General features: G+C 63.8%; 1 protein-coding gene across 2 annotated transcripts; it reads left to right on the top strand.

The window, feature by feature from the left end:
* The first annotated feature begins 1,401 nt into the window (after positions 1-1,401).
* Positions 1,402-17,758, top strand: LOC111161791 (PWWP domain-containing protein MUM1). 2 transcript variants are annotated; one of them, XM_022525751.1, is made up of 13 exons: positions 1,402-1,555; positions 1,951-2,036; positions 3,254-3,324; positions 4,673-5,479; positions 6,583-6,684; positions 8,631-8,701; positions 10,138-10,214; positions 10,808-10,868; positions 12,637-12,712; positions 13,130-13,180; positions 13,650-14,086; positions 15,578-15,666; positions 17,445-17,758. In XM_022525751.1, the coding sequence occupies exons 1-13, from the start codon at positions 1,499-1,501 to the stop codon at positions 17,497-17,499; spliced, it is 2,040 nt and encodes a 679-aa protein (XP_022381459.1). In that variant the 5' UTR covers positions 1,402-1,498; the 3' UTR covers positions 17,500-17,758. The 2 variants fall into 2 exon arrangements, with proteins under 2 accessions (XP_022381459.1, XP_022381458.1); XM_022525750.1 differs by lacking the exons at positions 15,578-15,666; positions 17,445-17,758 and having other exon boundaries at positions 13,650-15,036.
* Positions 17,759-18,959: the final 1,201 nt, after the last annotated feature.

Here is an 18,959-nt window from a genome sequence, read left to right as displayed (position 1 = left end):
GGCCCCAGGGGAGCTCGGCGGGCACCGTGCCCAAGCACCAGAGCCGCGGGCGCCGTCTACACCGGCGGGCGCAAACAGCCGCCGGCCCGCTCTCCCGTGCCGAGCGGGTCCCGGCGTCAGCCGCGCCTTCCTGCCCCCGCCTTTCCCCCGGCGCTGGCTCCGCCCCCTTCCTCCCCCCGCTCCCTTCCAGGCCTCAACTCCCCATTCCCAGCCTGCTCCGGGCGTCAACGCCCCCGCCCCACGCGCCCGCCCCTGCGCCCCTGCGCCCTCCTACCACCCCAGTTCCCCATCTCCCGCCCGTCGCCCCCCTGCGCCCCACTTCCCCCATGTCCCTGCCCGTCGCCCCCTGCGCCCGCGGCAGGGCGTGAGGGTCCGGGCTGTGCTGAAGGCCACGCCTGGCCGACGCCGGGGTGGGGGGTGCGGGGGTCAAGCTGAAAAGAGGCGACGCGACGCCGGAGCCCGGCCCACTGATACCTGCTTCCCGGGCTGCGCTCAGCGGCTCCGTCAGGGGCACCGCGGCAGCACGTGGCGCCTCAGGAACGTGAAGGTTCTGGAAGGCTCTGGAAGGTTCTCTCGGGTCGTGTGGTGGGGACGGGGAGGGAACAGGGCGCCTTCCGCACGCCGCGGGGCCCGGAGGCGGGTTCATAAAGGGAGCGGGGCCGGTCCGGGCTTAGACCGCCTGCCGTCGCCGCCCGCTCGGCGCCCCCGGCTTCGAACCCGCCCGCCCTCTCGGCGTCAGTCAGTCAACCGCGCGCGCGCCCGCGCGCCCGCCCAGCGCCCGTCAGTCAATCGCGCGCGCGCCCGCCCGGGCGGAAGGGGCGGGTCCCGGGGCGGATACGGGCGTCCCATTGGCTGGCGGCGGGGGTAGGGCTTGGCGGCGCCGCGAGGCTGTCCCCGCCCTCACCCCGCGGGGGGCGGCGGCGGCGGCTGAGGCGGTGAGCGCGGGCCGGGGAGGCGGCTGGGAAGGCGCGGGTGCGGACGCCGTTGGGTCGCCGCGGCCTCCTCGTCCTCTGCGCCGGGCTCGGGGACGCCGCGCTGCGGAGGCCGGGCGCCCGGTGAGGCCTGCGGGCTGCGTCCCGCGGGCCGACCGGCGGGGGTCGAGGCGGCCGCGGCGGGCCTGGTGGGGAGGGGCGAGCCCCAAGCGGAGGGCCCCCGGGGGCGCGAGCCGGCCCCCGCCGCGTGCGCCCCCTCCCCACCCTGGCCCGGCCCCCGCCGCGTGCGCCCCTTCCCGACCGGCCCGGCCCCCGCCGCGGCGGTGCCCGTGGGCGGCCGGCCCGGGAGGACGCCGCGCAGCTGGTCCCGTCCCCCGAGGGGCCCCGCCGCGGCCGGCGCCGTCCGCGGGCTGCTCGGCCGGGTCCGCGCGGCGGGGCGCGGGCGCGGGGCCGGGCTGTTGCGCGGCGGTTTGCGCGTCCGGGCGGCCCCGACGCCGCTGTGCCGCTTGTGTTGCAGGGCGCCCGGTCCGTGCCCGTCGTCCCCGCGGGCCCCATGAGTCCGAGTCATGACGGACGCCCAGTATGTCCTGTGCCGATGGGAAGAGCGGCTGTGGCCGGCCCAGGTGACCCCCTCGGGCGGCGGGTCCAGGGCTCGCGGGGGGCTCGGGGGACCGGTGTCCGCCCGGAGAGACGCGGGGTCGGCGGAGCCCGAGCGGGCGGCCGCGGCCTCACCGCCCGCCTGACGGGCGCAAGACGCCGGAAGGCCCCGTCGCGCACTTGGGAGAAGCGGGGGCCGCCTCGGGGAGGCAGGCGCGGCGGCGGGAGCCCGGGAGAGCCCCCGCGCCCCGCCCGCGTCCGCCGCCGGCCCCGCAGGCCTCGCTCCCCTTGCGGAGTCCCGGCGGCGGTCCCCGGGCGGTCGGAGGTGGCGGCGCTGCGCACCTCGCCGCCGGCGGTCCTTGGTGGTAGGCGTCCTGGCTTCTCCGTAACGGCCGCGCGTCCTGTTTCCCGCTTCCCCCAGGTGCTGGCCAGAACGGAGACGTCCACGGGACGTAAGAGGAAAAAGGAATTTTTCCTGAGTGTTCAAATACTCTCCCTAGATGAAAAGTTAAGTGCTGTGGGTTTTGTTTCTTTTTAAGGTTTTATTTACCGAGGGAGAGTGAGTGCAAGTGTGGGGGGCGGGGCGGGGGGGTGTGAGGCTGGATGCCAGGGCCCGGGATCGCGACCTCAGCAGCCCCCAGGGCCCGGGATCATGATCTGAGCTGAGGGCAGACGCCCAGCCCACCAGCCGCCCAGGCGCCCCAAATGTTATGGGGTTTTTTTAGTATTTTCTTCCGAAAGGGATTTCTTCTGCTGCACCCGCCCCAAAAGTGAAGTCCGTTCCTGGGAGTTTATTACTTTCCGTTTGTTGTAACAGACTCATAGTAGCTGTGCTCATAACAATCTTAGGAGGAAAACACTGGGGGTGTTTTTTTGTTTTTTTTAAGTGTCCGTTTGGAAATTGAAGATTCCTGTGAGGTGCTATGTGGGATCCGTACAGAAATCGAATCACACGCGGGGAGGACCCTTGCTGGGGTTCACGTGCGGATGGTTCCTTCCCGCAGATGTGTGTCTTTTCTCAGAAACGGGGGAGACGGCCCGTCCGTCTTGAAATGTTTGATGTCTCAGCCTGTCCGTCTAACGGGGGCGCATGCCGACACTGGGGAAGCACACAGGTCTTTTGCTCTTGATCACCTGGAGATGGAAGACCGTGACATGACCCGGGATGATTAAAATGCGCAGATCACGTAGGATCGTGGTATTGCTGTGTCTGAGGGTAGAATTCCCAGCTCAGAGAGAACAAAACCTCCCTCCTCGGGGCGGCCGCCTCAGCGTGCCTAGTCCCCAGCTCGCACCTTCCCTGCGGCCGCCTGGGGAGGTAACTGAATACTCCAGTTTAAAAGGAAAGTGTGTCCTTTGAAGCTAGGACACACCTGCTGGGCTGTAAACAGCTTTTAGTGACATCATCATCGGCTATGAAAACCTAACAAAGGAGTTACTTGTGCAGTTGAAAGTAGAATTTGGCTCAGAAAAGTCACAATTTGAATTCATTTTCACTCTTAAGCCCAGCCAACCTTTTCTGTCTTAAAAAAAATTCACCAGGGTCGTTGCTGCCTCTGACTTCAGGCATGTGAATTCCCGGTTGGCTGTGACTTTTGATTTAAGTGGAAGGTTGAGAAGGAAGAAAAGGAATCCAATTCTCGTGTCGTCTACAGAAAAACGTGTTTGAAAATGTCTTCGTGGCCTTGGCCGGTGGCGGATAACTGGTGTTTCTGTCCCTGCAGGATTGAGGTGAGGAGCACAGACGTGGAAACCCTAAAGACGGCCCACATTGAACGGATAGCCTCCTCCCTGGGTAAGAGCGCGTCTCTACCTCACAAGGAGACCCAGGGGGAGAAGGGAAAGACCCTGGTCCCAGGTAACCCTGAGCTGAGGGAAAGGAAGAAAAGGGGTCTCTGTTCTTAACCCTTCTAGAATTTGCCCCAGAGCTGGTCCTGTTCTTGAGTCCCGGCGCAGCCAGCCACAAGCGCTGGAGTCCCCGGCCTCCAGGGTGCGTTTGCCTCCATGAGGGGATGGGGAGCCGCTTCCTTCCCCGCCACTGCCACCCCGCAGGAAGACTGTAGGACGGGTTTGGGAGCAGGGCTCGTGTGTTTAAATTCCACAGCTGAGCCGTGGGGGAAGGACTGTGTGACCAGCATCGATGTAGGTGCCCATGCCTGCTGGGGCTCTCCTCTTCCCCACCCACCCCCTTTGCCTTTCCGCGGTGCCATGCACACCCGCGGGGGGCTCCGCCGACCCACGCAGACGGGTTTTCTGCCGCCTCAACCCGGGGTGCACACTCCCTGTCCCGAGCGCTGGGAGTGTCCTGGAAAGACAGACCGGGAGCCCTTCCAGTGGTGTGTATGAGACAGGGTCCGTTTTCTTCTGCGTGCGGAACACGGCTTTTGTTCCCAGCGGCATCCACCGGGCGCACCCCAGGCGGCCTCAGCCTCTGCCTCCAAGACACTCCTCTTGGTTCACTCGGGTTGTGTGAGGGCTGGGGGCCTGGGAGGGTCTGGACGAGAAGCCGGGGGAAGGCTGTGGAGGGCGTGTGTCCGCTGGGTTGTGCCCTTGCGCCCAGCATCTCTTCCCCATAAATCATGCCGCGCACATGCGGGGCGGGGGGAGTCGATGCATCAGTAGCGGCGAGGGTGTCAGGAGGAAAGCTCCAGGCCCTGGTGCTCCTCTCTGGCCTGGAAACGCCGTCCCGCAGGAGTACGGACAGTCCGCCAGCCCCCAATGGGCCCCTTCCATTGGCCGGCGCCCACCAGCTCCGCCGCCCGAGAGCACGCTGCCAGGCCAGGTCTTTACGGAGACGGCAAGGGTTTGAGCCCGACTGATGTTGAAACCGCGGGACTGGGAGGACTTGGGAGGCGTCGGAGTCCGTTGGCTGGCACTGTTTTCCTGTGACTTGGGGGAATTTATCCTAGAACGCAATCAGATTGGGGTCGGTCAGTTGGTTTTTGGAAAGCAGGACCGGCGGCCCGAACAGAGAACAATAGCCGTGGTTCTGTGGCCTCGTCCCACCCCGGGAGGACGGGGAGCCGAGAAGGGTCGGTCCTCCTTTCAGGTGTGACAGCCCGCATCAGCCCTAGGTGGCCACGGTGTGGCGGCCGTGCCAGCGCCCGCCTGTCACCAGGCTCTGTGTGCTTCTCGCCCTGCAGCCTCCCAGGATGAGGTTCCCGCCGAGCCCCTGGAGGAGCTGGCCTACAGACGCTCGCTTCGAGTGGCTCTGGACGTTCTCAACCAGAGAGCCGCGTCGCCTGGAGAGAGCTCTTCGAGGGAAGGAAGAGCGGCTCTGTCCTCTGGAGGGAAGTCTGCGGACCTGGCCTCCTTGCTCTGTGACCCCGGCTCTTCCGGTCTCCAGGAAGCCGTGCCGAGCAGTTCTGGACTTGAGAGGCGGGAACGCGTACACCCAAGGCTGGCGGCTTCACCCGCTTGTGGGAAGGACTCCAGGCGCCAAGTGGCCCACAAGGAGGAGCTCGGGAAAAGTGAGAGCCTGCGAGCCGTGGCGGCCTCCTCGGCCAGAGCCGCCTCTCGGGACGGCAGTGGATGGAGAGCGCGCTGCAGACGGCGGACAGCCCCGAGGCCAAGGGGGAGGAAGTTAGCACAGCAGCCTCGCCTGGGTGAGAGAGCACTTGCGCTCTCGGAGGGAGATGGTGGAAAAGAGAGCAGCCCGCCAGCCCCCGGCTCAGCTCCCAGCGTCAGGGAGGCGGGTCTGTGGGCCAAAGGGCGAGACCTGGGTTTGCCCCTGCACGGCACTGATGGGCTCCCGACCCTGGGGCGCCCCACCAAGCGGCTGTGCCCAGACGGCAGCCAGACGCTGCCCGCCCCACAGCTGGAGCCGGGGGCAGTGCCCAGGCAGGGGCCCAGGGGCTGCACGAGTCTGCGCAGCGCTGGTGAACTCAGCCAGCCGCTCCCCCGTGCTGCTGCGGAGCCGCCGAGGGATCTTCACATCCTGGTGGAGGAAGGTAAAGGTCTGCTGGCGGAGGGCGGAGGGCGGAGCTGGCTTCTCCCGGGGCTGATGCGGGTCAGGCACTCGCGTGATTTTTTTTTTTAAGATTTTACTTATTTATTTGACAGACACACAGAGAGAGAGGGAGCACAAGCAGGGAGAGTGGGAGAGGGAGAAGGAGGCTTCCCGCTGAGCAGGGAGCCTGATGCGGGCCTCGATCCCAAGACCCTGGGATCATGACCTGAGCCGAAGGCAGAGGCTTAACAACTGAGCCCTCCAGGCACCCCCACTCGCGTGATTTTTCACCTGATCTTAACGAGGTCGTGTCAAAATAGAGCCCAGGCAGAGGCTGCCCAGTTACTGTGTCCCACGGGATTGTAATTAGGACTAGTCTCAAATCCTTGGGTTTTTTGGTTCTGAATGGGCTGGGGCGGGGGGCACTGGAGGCTGCTCCCGGGGGCCTGGGCTCTGGCAGCCTCGAGGTCTGCTCCCTCTGATCGGGCAGGAATTGCAGGGTGATTGGCTCACTGGTGAGCGGAGGTAGACGCAGACGAGTCTGAGTCTCCCGACGTGTTAACGACTGCTGCAGAGGCGTACCCCAGTGCGGCAGCCGGCGGCGCACAGGGGCTCCCTTCGTTTGAACGTGGCGCTGTCCCCCGCGTCTTTGCGCTGCTGAGAACGGTCTGTTTCTCTCGGCTTCCGTGCCTCCAGGCCCACTGGCTCCGCGCGCTCGGGTTTCTGCCTTGAATTTAAATGTCGTGTGTTTACATTCATCCCGGCGCGTCTGGAGGCGGCAGGGAGACGAGCCGCAGCCTGTCCCTGCGTGTCCCCCTCCTCCCAAGTTGCCCCGGCCCTGCCCTCGCTCTGCCTAGACTGCCACCCGTGCGCCTGCCCTTTATGGAGACGCGGCCACCTCCCCCAGTCCTTTTCGACTCCGGTGCGTTTCTCCTGTGAAAGCGCACCTGGGTCGGAGGGCGGCCACGTCGCACCTGGCGGTGCGGAGGTCTGTGACGTGCGGTCTTTTCTGTTTGCGCGGATGGTCGCGCGTCACGGAATGTGTTTCTTGGGCTGGGTCTCTGAGACGGTGACGGTGAAGGTTGAATCTGACACCGTTGGCAGACCGTCAGTCTTCTGGAGAGTCCGTGGAGTTCAATCCCATTCATTCCGTCCTGGAGGAAGATGAGGACGACGAGGAGCCGCCCAGAATCCTCTTTTACCACGGTAAGTGTGGAGGAGCAGTGCGTCTGCTCGCGTGGCTCCCCTGGGCGGAGGCGGCCGGCCTTCCTGCCGCACCCACAGCCTCAGAGGTGCGGGGTTCTCCGCCCTCCTTCACAAGGGGAAGGCTTAGAGGGAGGAGGGCCTCCCGGGAGGAGACCAGCCAGCCCTCCCTGCCGGCACGCTGCTTCTTGTACATGTCGTCGTGTCTCGTGGGAGGGAAGGTCGGCGGAGCGGAGTGCTGGGTCCAGTTGCCACCGTTCGGGTGTGGCCTGGCGCTGCGTCCAGACCTTTGGGGGTGTCAGGTACATGTCTGTCCAGGGACGCAGGGTCTCCGGCCTGAGGCAGCGGGGCCCCAGGACCTCCTCCCACACGCACGCGCTGTCCGCACCAGAGCCCACATGTGCCGGTGCGCTCCCCCGGCCCTCTTTGTGGAAGGACCGGCGACGAAGACCCCAGATCCTGAACCAGCGACCGACCACAACTTAGTGTCTCGTGGAGTGGGCGACTTGGAATGAGTTTCGTTTTCAGACTTGCCCGCTGCTTGTTTGGACACTCGGGAGCGTTTTAGCCTCTCGTTGTGGGACGGTTACGGATCCGTGAGATGTTGCAGAATAACAGGTGGGAGCTGGGGGACCTCTCCTCCGAGGCGAGGCCGGAGGGCGAGGCGCGCCCTTGTGCCTCGGTTCCCGCGGCCCACACCGCGTCCGCCTCTGGTTCTGTGCTGACGCGCGTGCGTTTCCTCACCGTTCCTGAGGGTAACTCGACAGGCGGCGCACTGGCTGGGGCCTTGTGATTACTCTTGGTGGCCACCGCTTGTTCCTCCCTGAGCACCCCCACCGTCAGGTGCTAGACGCTTCCACGCCTTCGGGGCTCTGCCGGCTCAGCTCCCTGAGCGGAACTTACTCGGCCAGAGAAGGGACACGGTGGCACCTTCTTCCATGGCGAGAGGCCAGGTCACCACAGCCCCAAGAGACCCCTGCTTTCTGCTTCCATTTGATTTCGTCTTGTCCCCGTGCCCCTGGCAGCCTGACGTCTGTCTGGGTGTTTCCCATGCCCTGTTTGTGTTCATGGGGCTGTGACGGTTCTTTTAAAAACCCAGCGTTTTTCACCGGATGGATGACCGCCCTTTGCACGTTAGCCATGCGTGTTCGCCCGTCTGCAGACCTTGCCTGTGGCCCCGCTGGCGGCCGGGGCGCTGCGGGAACGGGGTTCAGCTTGTCTCCACTCGGAAAAGCAGCCTCTCGTGGCTGCTCTCGTTACCTCATTGTTCAACGTTCAAATTACCCGTTCTGGGGTTCTGCGTTTGGTTGGAAGTCTTGTTACGTCTGTTCGGTTGTAATTGGCTGGTCGCTGAGTGATGATTTTGGTAGTTTGTTTTTTTTTCTCTTTTTGAAATAAGAGATAATTTTTGAAATGCGTCCTAGGAATTTGCTTTTTTTTTTTTACCCAAGACTTACTTTCTTTGACAGAGTGCAGGGGCGGGGGAGGGTTCAGAGGGAGAGGAAGAAGCAGGCTCCCCACTGAGCAGGGACACTCCCCCACCCCCCACCCCGGTGCAGGCTCCATCCCAGGACCCCGGGATCATGACCTGAGCCAAAGGCAGCTGCTTCACTGACTGAGCCCCCAGGTGCCCTGGAATTTGCTGCTTTTGTTGGGGTTTATGTGCTTCGCTCTTTCTTTAAAAACGGACCTGGAGTTATTTGCGATTGTAGAGTAGTGGCCAAGGCGGTGCAGAGTTGACCCTGGCTTGTCCCCGCTCAGCAGCGCGCGTGTCCCCCACACTCAGGCGCCAGCGTTGTCGTGAGACCGCCTTGCAACCGTGGGGACCTCTGACCAGGCTTAGAGCGTCTGGTCTGAGCAGGCGCTTGCTGTGTTTTTTCCAGTTGTTGCATTTAGTGAGTGACACGGATCTGACTTACTGTTCATGTTTTTGTCCTTTTTAATTCCAGAGCCACGCTCGTTTGAAGTGGGAATGCTAGTCTGGCTGAAGCACCAGAAGTACCCCTTCTGGCCGGCAGTGGTAAGCTCCGGCGGCCTCGGGCACCCACTCAAGTCCCTGTGCACCCGCTCTCTCGCCCCCTTCGTGTCAGCTGGACCCCGGGGGAGTTCTTTCCTGGGAGAAACCGACAGCCTCGTGATTCTAAGCAGGGCTTCTGCACACGGTTACCTGAGTACGGGGAGTTCGATCGTTTTGGCACAGTTGAGCGTGAGGGTCCTAGAGCCCCCCTGGACCGAGCAGCTCAGGAAACTGCCTGAAGAGTCTGCAACTTGCGGGTGTCTGATACCGCGCGCCTGAGGCTTCGTCTGCGGGAGCTTCTCCCGCGGGAGCTTGGAAGTTGCTCCGACTCCGGGGTGGGGACTCCGGGGTGGGGATCGGTTGTGCGGCTGAGGTGGTGGGCCTCAGCGCGTTGACATTTTCCAGCGCGCTTTCTCCGTGCACCCGGCCAGTGCGGACTGTCCAGACGCCTCCTAGGCCAAGGCAGCGTGCCAGCTTCCCACCCTTCCTGTGGTGTCCAACTCCCCCAGACGGCGTTCCGACGGCGCATGCTCTCGGGCTTTAATTTGTAGTGAGAGATGGTGACGTTGAACTTGGAGAGCTGTTTGCACGAGCAGGAGACACTGCCATCGCCGTGGGGCTGACCTCCGGTGGGCAGCACGGCCACCTCGGATGGGGCTGACTGGCTGTAATGACGCAGGGTTGGCGTCAGGGTTGGTGTCGCGCCTCGTTGGCTGGGCAGAAGGGCGGCTTCAACAGACGTGCCAATGAAGTGGGGGTCTGTGCAGCGTCTCCACATCGTTGTGGGGGGTCATTGATCGGGGACCCCGGCCTCCCTTCGGCTTGCTTCATGGCAGATGCTCATGTCCCCCTGAGGCCAGCACCCTTTTCCTGAACCTCTGCCTCAGCTTCACCAGCTCCCTGGGGACCTGCTGGGGAACGGATCTCCAAAGTCACAGGCTCCTGGGGCCCGCTCTCTACAGCTAAGCCGGGGACATGGGGGCACTGGGCAGGAGGCTGGGCTGAGTCCGGCACTGCTGCCTCTGTGTGCTCGGTTGGTCCTACCTGCCTGAGCTCACTTTGCTCATCCCAAAAACGGGAGTAAGCCCGTTCTGCTGAGTGAGGAGACAGTCGCGTGGTCAAGTGCCGAGACGGCAGGCGGCACAGGGTTGGGTCTTTCTGTTACGAGAGGGAACAGCAGAGTGCAGCCTGGTCCTGCGTGTGTGGGAGCACTGAGCGTGCCTGCGGCCGATGCGGTGATGCGATGTGAGCCTCCGACCCCGGGGCTTGGCCTTGGTGACGTCCCGTGTCGTTGTGTCCCCCCCCCCCACCACCAGCAGTGTCCTTGTCCTGTGCCAGCCATGTGCCAGCCTGTGCAGTGGAGAAAGGTCAGGAAGGTGGCTCAAAGCCCTGGCCTCTCCTGGGTTCCTGATGCTTTATTTTCTTGGGTTTCCCAACAGGTCAAGAGCGTCCGGCGAAGAGAGAAGAAAGCCAGTGTGCTCTTTATCGAGGGACACATGGACCCAAAAGGGAGAGGGTAACCCAGCTGTCTGTGCTCTCGGGAAACGCTTGGCGGGTGAAGGCCTGCCAGCTTGGGGGTGCCGGGATGGTGGGGAGGGGGCCTGGGCCCAGGGCCGGGATGGTCTCACGTGCCCCCTGCGATCCAGCTCCCCCCGAAGAGGAATCCAGAGGCTGTGTTGAAAGGGACCGCCCAGACAGTCCAGTTTCCCAAGCTTTATTTGCCTCGTTAGACGCTCAGTGGCCCCCACCTGTTCCCCGCAAACTGTGTTCCAACCCAGTTGTCACGGGTGCCGTGAGCAGCAGCCCTGCCGCCACCGGTTTTGTTGGCTTAGCTGTCCGCCCGTTTGCCACCAGGCCGTAATCCTGCATGAAAATGCCCGTCTGCTCGGAAGGCCCTTTGCAAACACGTTTTGGACCCTCTGGGCCCCGGGTGCTGCCTCTACCTCCCACGGGTGGCCCCAGCCACGTCCCGTGGGGCCTGTCTCCAGGGCTTCCTCGGGCTGCTGGTTGCTGGCTGAGGCCCCCCACGGGTCCCACTAGTCCATCGGAGGAAACTCGTCCTGACTCACGAGACGGAGTCCCTGTTAACCTTTGCCTCCCTCTTCGCAGTATCACGGTGTCTCTCAGGAGATTGAAGCACTTCGACTGCAAAGAGAAACAGGCTCTTCTGGTACGTGCACCGTGGGTCGTGCCCGTGAGAGGTGCGCCGCCACGTGACTGGTCTGCTGGCCTGGCTCCGGGCATTCCTGGTGGGGACCACCACTGCCCTGGGAAGTCGCCGGCCATGCCCCCATTGTCGAGGTGCAGAGGACGGGGTGCTTGGATGCAAGGCCGGCATCTTGACGTGGGCGATCGTTCAGAGGGTGTCCCTGCGCGGTGCCGTGGACACAGCGGGCCTGCGCGGGGGGCAGAGTGCTTGGTGGACGCCCCATAGGGAGCTTTCTGGGCTTGCCAGTCGCCGAGCCCGTAAGCCACGAGGCGCTCGTCCGTGCCACATGCTGTCCATGCGGCCCTGAGGTGCTGTGTGTGACGCCGGCTTTCCCGCATGGACCCAGCCGAGGGGAGGGGTCCGTTAGCCTCCTGCCCCCCGCCATGCGGTTCTTGTCCCAGCCCAGTGAGTGGGTTCCTGGCTTTGTGTCACTGTGTTCTGTGCACGTGGATTGCCCGGTAGCTCAAGGGCGGAGGCCCTCCGGGAAGCCTTCTGCCCAGCTGCTGTCTCCCTGAGCGCAGCAGGCGCGGCCTGCGGCATGGGCAGGGGCTGGGAAGGTTGGTGCCCATACCGGGCCCCAGCCTTCTCTTCCACTGATGTGCATGCCCGTGATGTGGTCCTGCTCCCGTCTGTCCGTGGTAGGAGCGCTCAGTGCGGCTTGTGAGCCGCAGCCTGCGCTGGGTGCCCAGTGTGCCCGTTGGCGGGTTCTGGAAGAAGGCCAGCCGTGGCCTCCAGCACTTCCATGCTCCGTGAAGCATAAGCCCACGAGTGTGGGGAGCTGGTTACCCACCTTCCGGGCCAGGGCTGGCCCCAACTGCATGGCCACTCTCGGGGATCTGGATAGCTTTCTCAAAGCAGGGGGTGTCAGAGGGGACAGCAGGAACTTGGCTTTGAGGTCTGTGCGTCCCAAAGTCAGAACTGTGTGCTGTGACAAAGATGACGTGTGGCCTCACGTAGTCCAGATGCTGAGGTGGTGCCTGTCGCCTGTCGTCCTGTTCCCTGAGAAAAGCCAGGCCCCCTAGGAAGTGGGATGCACGGGGTCACTGGGGGGGCTGTTGCTGTGGCAGGAGCACTGCCTCCTGGAGCCACGGGATTGTCCCAGGCTGTGATGATGGATCGGCTCCGGTGTCACGGTCACGGTTTTGAGCTCTGCTTTCCCGAGCACAGAGCAGCACCACCTGCTGTCCCTGTCCCACAGCTGCCACGCGGGGTGGCCCCAAGAAGGGCCAGGAGGAGGTGACAGTCACATAGGAAGGGGGATCTCAAGTGGTGGGACATTGTCCCAGCACAGGTCCTCGCGGCGGGTGGGGAGGGGGCGTGGTCCTTGGTTTGCAGGTGAGGACCTTGAGGTCTAGGTGGGCACCCCCACAGGGCACAACTCAGCCAACACCATTCTAAGGCAGGCGCACAGGCACGACTCTTGGAAGAATCTGCTTTGTAGGACTGTCGAGTCTGGTTTGGGGACGTAAGCCACACGCGAGGTACCGGGCTCCTTCCTCTGCTTCAGAGGCCCAGCTCTCCTGTTTGGAGCTCTCCGCTCCCGGGGACCCACTGTGTGAGCAGCCCTGGCCCCAGAGCCGGGCCTCCGCGCATTCCCCGTGTGTCCTCAGCAGCCCCGCACGGGGGCACCTGCCGGCGCTGCGGTCTGGACGCAGGGGCTGAGGTTGCCGACGGGATCGGAGGAGCCCGTGGCCCCTTGCTGACAGCTGCTGTCTCGCTCTTGGTGCAGAACGAGGCCAAGGAGGACTTCGACCAGGCCATCGGCTGGTGCGTCTCCCTGATCACGGACTACAGGGTCCGGCTCGGTACGTGGCCCTGCGTGCCCTCGGACAAAGGGACCGGGCTGGGGGCGGAGCGCAGGCCTGTTTCCCTTGGCCTCCAGGCCTGGGCCTGTGGCGGTCTTGTCCCCGACGGGGCAGGTGGGCTGGCACCCGGGCAAAGACAGAGGTACTGGGTGTGAATGGAGGTGGAGTTCGCTTTGAGTCAGGGCTGGCTTCCGTCTGCCCCGAGTCTGGCCGTCGGGAATCTTCCGACAGTGGTTTTTCTGGGCGCCCCGGGGGCGGGTGGCACCGTGATGCCAGTGTTGGTGTCCTGTCGGCCCTCTCGGGAAGGGGTCCAGATGGGGCTGACGTGAGGCCGGCACGCTGACCCCGCGTCCTCGGGCCGTTTCCGAGCGCTGCCTCTGATGCTGGGACGCACTGTCCTCTCCTGCCTCCTCGCAGGCTGCGGCTCCTTCGCCGGCTCCTTCCTGGAGTACTACGCTGCGGACATAAGTAAGTCTGCCAGCTCGATCGCAGCGTGAGGCGGCTGCCTTCTGTGTCGGAGGTTCGGAAGGGGAGGTGTCTGGGTGAGGCCGGGCCCTGTCCCGAATCTGACTGCCGCCTGCCCCCGCTGCCCAGCGGGCACCCGGCCTCTTCTCCAAAACGTGTCCGCGGCAGCACTCTGCAGCTGCCGTCCCTGCCGCCCGGGTTGTGGGCGAACGGATGGTCCCGTCGTCCGCCGCCGTCCCCGGTCACACGGCGTGGAGGCGGAGGGGTCCGTGCTTCCTCGGGGGGCTGCATTGGGGTGAGGCTGAGCTGGGGACCGACGTGGGGCCCCTCAGAGGAGAAGCTCTTAGGACCCTGGCGGTTGTGCCTGGGGGCCGGGGGGCGGCTCTCCCACAGAGCCCCAGGCGGCGTGGCGAGGGGAAGAGGGAGCCTCCCCACAGGCCAGCGGGTCCACGGCCGTGTCGCTTGTCTGCAGGTTATCCTGTCCGCAAGTCCATCCAGCAGGACGTCTTGGGGACCAGGTTCCCGCAGCTGAGCAAGGGGGACCCCGAGGAGCCTGTGGCGGGAAGCCCCCAGGGGAGGAGGCAGCCCTCTAGGAAGGTCCTCCCCGACCGGTCCCGGGCTGCCCGGGACCGGGCCAACCAGAAGCTGGTGGAGTACATCGTGAAAGCCAGGGGCGCCGAGGGCCACCTGCGGGCCATCCTGAAGAACCGGAAGCCGTCCCGGTGGCTGAAGACGTTCCTGACGTCGGGTCAGTACGTGACGTGTGTGGAGACGTACCTGGAGGACGAGCAGCAGCTGGACGTGGTGGTGAAGTACCTGCAGGGCCTGTACCAGGAGGCGGGTGGCCGGGTACCGGCGCGGGCCAGCAGTGACAGGATCCGCTTCATCCTGGACGTTCTTCTGCCGGAAGTGAGTGCGCGGCGGGGCTGTGGCGTGGGGCCAGCTGGGGGTCGGCGGCCGGAGCCGTGGGGGCCGGGATCGGCGCTGGGCTGGCGTCCTCCTGAAGTCGGCCCGGGAGGCCACGGCCACGCCGAGTGTGGTGCCCACCCCGGCCGTTCCATGGGCAGGAGGACAGGGCCCGGCTGTGTAGACGCCGTGGCCAGTGCTAGGGGACGAGAGGCGCACGCTGCGTCCCCGTGTGCACGCGGACGCGTTTCCGCAGACGCTGCTGCTATGGAAAGGGAGCCGCGGTTCTCCCGCACGTGCCCGCCGGCGTTCGGCTGGGTAGCAGCACACCTGGCACTCCCCTGGTGGTTTTGGGGCTTTTTTGTTTTCTTTTCTCCCCCTGGTGGTTTTGAGGGTCAGAGGGGGGCTCTGCTGGGCACTGGGAGCGTGTGTGGGGAAAGTTACCCGTCACCTTCGTAACTCAAAGCTTTCGAATACGTGCGGGGGGAAGCCTGCTGGGGCCGGGAGCCTGTGTGCCACCCCAGTTGCAAGAGTGGCCTCACTCCGCTCGTAGCTCCAGCCGCCGCCCCGTCCTCGTCTTTCTTATGTCTGAGTCCTCTGGTGTGCGTCTTGAAGGGATGGTTCTGCCCCAGGTACACTGGGTCCTGTGTGGGGACGGCTGAGGTTCTCACTGGGTCGGGGGCAAGATGCTGCTGCACCCCACGGTGCTTGGGACACCCCGCCCGGGAGTGACCTGCCCTGTGTCAGCAGTGCCCAGAGCGGACGGGGTGCCGTGTCCTAGATCAGAATGGCTCGGTTTGATTTTTAAGATTTTATTCTTAAGTGACCTATATGCTCCACGTGGGGCCAGAGCCCCCGACCCTGGGACCGAGAGTCACAGGCTCTCCCAACTGAGCCGCCACACGCCCCACGAACGCTTCGTGGAGGGCCTGGGGGCTCAGTCATGGGGCATCTGTCTCCGTCTCAGGTCAGGATCTCAGGGTCCTGGGATCGAGCCCCGCATCGGGCTCTCTGCTCGGCGGGAACCTACTTCTCCCTCTCCCACTCCCCCTGCTTGTGCTCCCTCACTTGCGGTCTTTCTCTGTCAACTAAATAAATAAAATCTTTTTTAAAAAAATCACATTTTTAATAACCAGAGTTTTTCTATTTTTTCTGAGGACACAAACGAGGATTTTCAGCGTCAGACTTGCCGTGTGCAGGGGCGATCACTGTTCTGTTTTTCTTGCTCTTTGAACACTAAACTTCAAAACTGTCACAAATGGGCTTGTTGGTTTTGCCACGTTCTCTGCTTTTAGTGACATGAACTCTCGTGTCTTGTCTCTAAGAGCGCGTCGTTCATGCCACACGGAAGTGTCCCTGCACGCAGAGGCCTCCCAGACCCGCACGCGTCTGGAGGCCACTCGGACGCTGCGCCGGGCCCCACACATGTCCCTCAAGCGCCTCGGGCAGCACAGGCCCGCTGGCCGCAGCTCAGTGCTCTCCGCCCTCTTGCAGGCCATCATCTGCGCCATCGCGGCGGTGGACGCTGTGGATTACAAGACGGCTGAGGAGAAGTACCTCAGAGGACCGTCCCTCAGCTACCGGTAGGCTGCTCGGGGCACCGCTGCCAGACCAGCGGCAATGTGTCCGGAAGGGCTCGTGTTCCCTCGTGCCGGGCGCCGGGGCTCGGGGACCCTCCGGCCGACATGCCGGTCCAGGTGCCCCAGCTGAACATGCGCGGAAGCCCTCGGCCAGGAGTTGCCACAGGGACCCAGGGAAGCCAGCGTTCAGGTGCGCTGTCCTCGGGCGCATCCCCGAGCTGCTCAGAGCAGGCGGAGCTGGACCCCAGCCCGGCCCTCGCCACGGCCTGCAGGCAGTCCTCTGGGGCTGCTCCCTGGGCGCCTGCTGGGCCTCAGCGAGTTTTGCAGGGGCTCCTGTTAGCATTCCGAGGTTTCTCCGTCCTGCCGAGGGCCATGGCCGTTTGAGAAAACACAGACCACACGGCCGCAGTCACCCCAGGCCGCTCTTAGCTGGTCGGAAGAATGCCGGGATCAAGATGTTTCTCTCCCGCCAGTGGGGTTAGGCGCCCTGGGATTTTTGGCCCCCAGAGCCCCTAATCCCGTCTCCGGGCTCGCTGCCAGGCCTCGCTGAGAGCAGGCTGAGGACTCAGCTGGAGTGACAGGCCAGGGCCTCTGTCCAGGGCCGACCGGGCCTACCACCACGGCTGCCTGGCACCAAAGGCCGCCCCCGGGATGCCACGCTCTTTCCCAGGGAGGGCCCTGCTGCGTGCCGTGGGCCGCAGCGCCAGTGGGTGGGGAGGCTGCCTGCAGGGCCGACCTGGAGGAACCTGTGTGTGCGGGAATGATGACCTGGACGAGTCGGGAACATGAGGACCCCGGGCTGCAGGGAGACTCGGTAGTCCGGCACAGGCCGTCGACTCCCAGATACAGGACAGTGTTCTTGGGGGAGCAGGGTCGGAGCCCACACACGCCCTCCGGCGCGGTGCTCTCCTCCTCCTCGTCCGAGGGACTGGCTGTAGTGCCTGTGAGGAGGACTGTCCATCTGCACGCCCTGCCACTGCCCTTGACCTGCTGTGGGCGTGCTGGGTGTGGCATGGAAGTGACGTTGGCCGAGCTGGTGATGGCAGAGGCTCCCTTCTCCAGATTCCGGGGACGTGGCCTCCAACCACGGGCGGTCAGCCACTCCTGCCCACAGCCGTCTGGCTCCTTCCCCCTTAGCTTGTGGTGATGAACGGGGGGTGCCCCCCAGGCCTCGTGTTCCCCCTGAGCCGCGCAGTCACGTGGACTTGCCCACTGTCAGAATCCGTGTGCTTTGTGGCTCTTGCCAGCCCTGGCCTGGGGGTGCCCCAAACACCTGTTAGTGTCATTCTTACCAGGGAGTTGACGAGGACCATTGGATAGTTCATACTCCTTAAAAAGTTCTTTTTTTTTTTTTTTTATGATTTTATTTTTTTGACAGAGACACAGAGAGAGAGGGAGCACAACAGGGGGAGTGGGAAAAGGAGAAGCAGGCTTCCCGCTGAGCAGGAAGCCCGACACGGGTCAATCCCAGGACCCCCGGGATCATGACCTGAGCTGAAGGCAGATGCCTAACGATGGAGCCACCCAGGCGCCTCTAAAAAATTCTTTTTTTAATTGTTAAATGCACATGATGTAAAATGTTCCATCACAACCATTTCCAAGTGCACAGCTCAGCGGCGTGAAGCACCTGCCGTCATGCAAGCACCCCCACCCTCTGTCTCCAGAACTTTTCATCGCCCCGGACTTGAGACTCTGTCCCCCTGAAGCGTGGACTCATCTGTTTCATATTCTGAGACAAGGTAAATTATTAAAATGAGATTCTCTCCTTTTATTTTTTGAAGGGAAAAAGAAATATTTGATAATCAGCTCCTAGAAGAAAGGAGTCAGCGGTGCTGACGCCGGAGGGGCCGCCGCGGGTCCCGTGGCCGGGTCGCGAGCGGAATCTGCAGGACCAGGGCCGGGCTGTGCTCACTTCTCATCTGTGGGTGTGCTTTTCCTGGCTTTCTTGAAAGGTAGAGTTTCTGAAAGGTGTTTGGAACAAAAATGTTTTATTTTACTGGATGCCAGTACTTCTGACTGTATTGTTCAACGTGAGGTGCACATCTGTTTTTTTTATGTTAAAAAGCACTGTATCCAATATTAAACAGGAGTTTTAAGAAAGAGCCTGATGTGAATGATTCCTTCAGAACATGTGCACGTTTCCGAGTTTCCCTCTTCTCGAGGCACGCCCCGGTTCCCTGTGCCGGAGAACATGGGTGGCGGGACTCGGCGGCCACTCCCCCCCCCCCCCAGTCCCGTGTGGGCACTGAGCGCTGCCCCGTCCACACAGATTTTCCCGTGTGGCCGCCTCTGGCCCAGCTCTCCCAGCCAGGCCCTGGCATCTGTGTCCCAAGGCCTGGGACCTCCTGAGTGCAACAGTCACGGTCCCTGTGTGTGTGGTCGGGGTCACGGTGCGGGGACGGGAGGGTCTGTGCTGACGGCTCCTGCAGAAGCAAGACCTTTGTCTGGAGGCCAGGCTCACGTTCCTGCCCAGGCCCCGAAAAGGGGGCAGCTGGTAGGCCACCCCCGTGCCCGAGGATCCCCAGCCCAGGCCCTGGCCTGCAGAGACCTGCGTGGCCTGTCCTCACACAGTCACAGAAATTCTGTGGCCCGTCACTCAGATGAACTCTATTCGAAGCTGCTGGGAGACGACATAGCACACGGTGGGGGGTTTCATCGGGAGACCCCCGATGGCGACAGCACCCCAGCTGGTGATGGGTTGCTGTGTCTGAACGTGGCAGACTCCCCCCTCCTCTCCGCCCCCCAGGGCCCCTCTCCCCACAGCAGCCACTTACAGCAGGGGCTCGGAGGGCGAACCTGTGGGGGGGCACAGGTGTGCTTGGCCCGAGAAGGCGCCCTCTGAGCAGGCAGGCCTCGCAGAGAACCCCAGGCCAGCTGCGCAGGGGGAGAGGCTGCAGCTCCAGAACCCTCCCAGGTGTGGCAGGGAAGCCTGGCCTGGGAGGGCGGGGCTGGGGGGCACGTGTCCTCCAGGGTCCCTGGGCCACCCTACCCCAAGCTGGGGGGGAAGAACTACAGAAGCTGGATGGTTCCTATCTACCACGGAGCCGGAAGCCAGGGGCTTGGTCGCTCCCTCCGCTGGAGCAGCCCACCATTGTCTCCAAAGTGGGCCTCGCCCCTTTCTGGGAGAGCCTGGTGGCTCTGTCCCTGTCCTCTGCGCTGTGCTCCTGGACCCGGGGCTCCATGGTGGTGGTGGCTGGTGGCTGTCGTGGGCCGTCGCCGCAGGTGCAGTCTGCCCCTGGGGCCCCCCCGCGTTAAATGCCTCCCGCAGCCCTGTTGGGGTGCTGGTCCTAAGGCTG

This window comes from Enhydra lutris, unplaced genomic scaffold, assembly GCF_002288905.1.
Source record: "Enhydra lutris kenyoni isolate GAN:26980312 unplaced genomic scaffold, ASM228890v2 scaffoldscaffold86, whole genome shotgun sequence".
Classification (NCBI taxonomy): Eukaryota; Metazoa; Chordata; class Mammalia; order Carnivora; family Mustelidae; genus Enhydra; species Enhydra lutris.
Note: the sequence above shows the minus strand (reverse complement) of the source record. Positions and strands in the feature narration are given on the sequence as shown.

Coding starts and splice junctions, on each gene's coding strand:
- LOC111161791 (XM_022525750.1), top strand. CDS start 1,499: ATGACGGACGCCCAGTATGTCCTGTGCCGATGGGAAGAGCGGCTGTGG. Junction 6,685..8,630: donor CAGAATCCTCTTTTACCACG/GTAAGTGTGGAG, acceptor TTTTAATTCCAG/AGCCACGCTCGTTTGAAGTG. Junction 10,869..12,636: donor AAGAGAAACAGGCTCTTCTG/GTACGTGCACCG, acceptor CTCTTGGTGCAG/AACGAGGCCAAGGAGGACTT.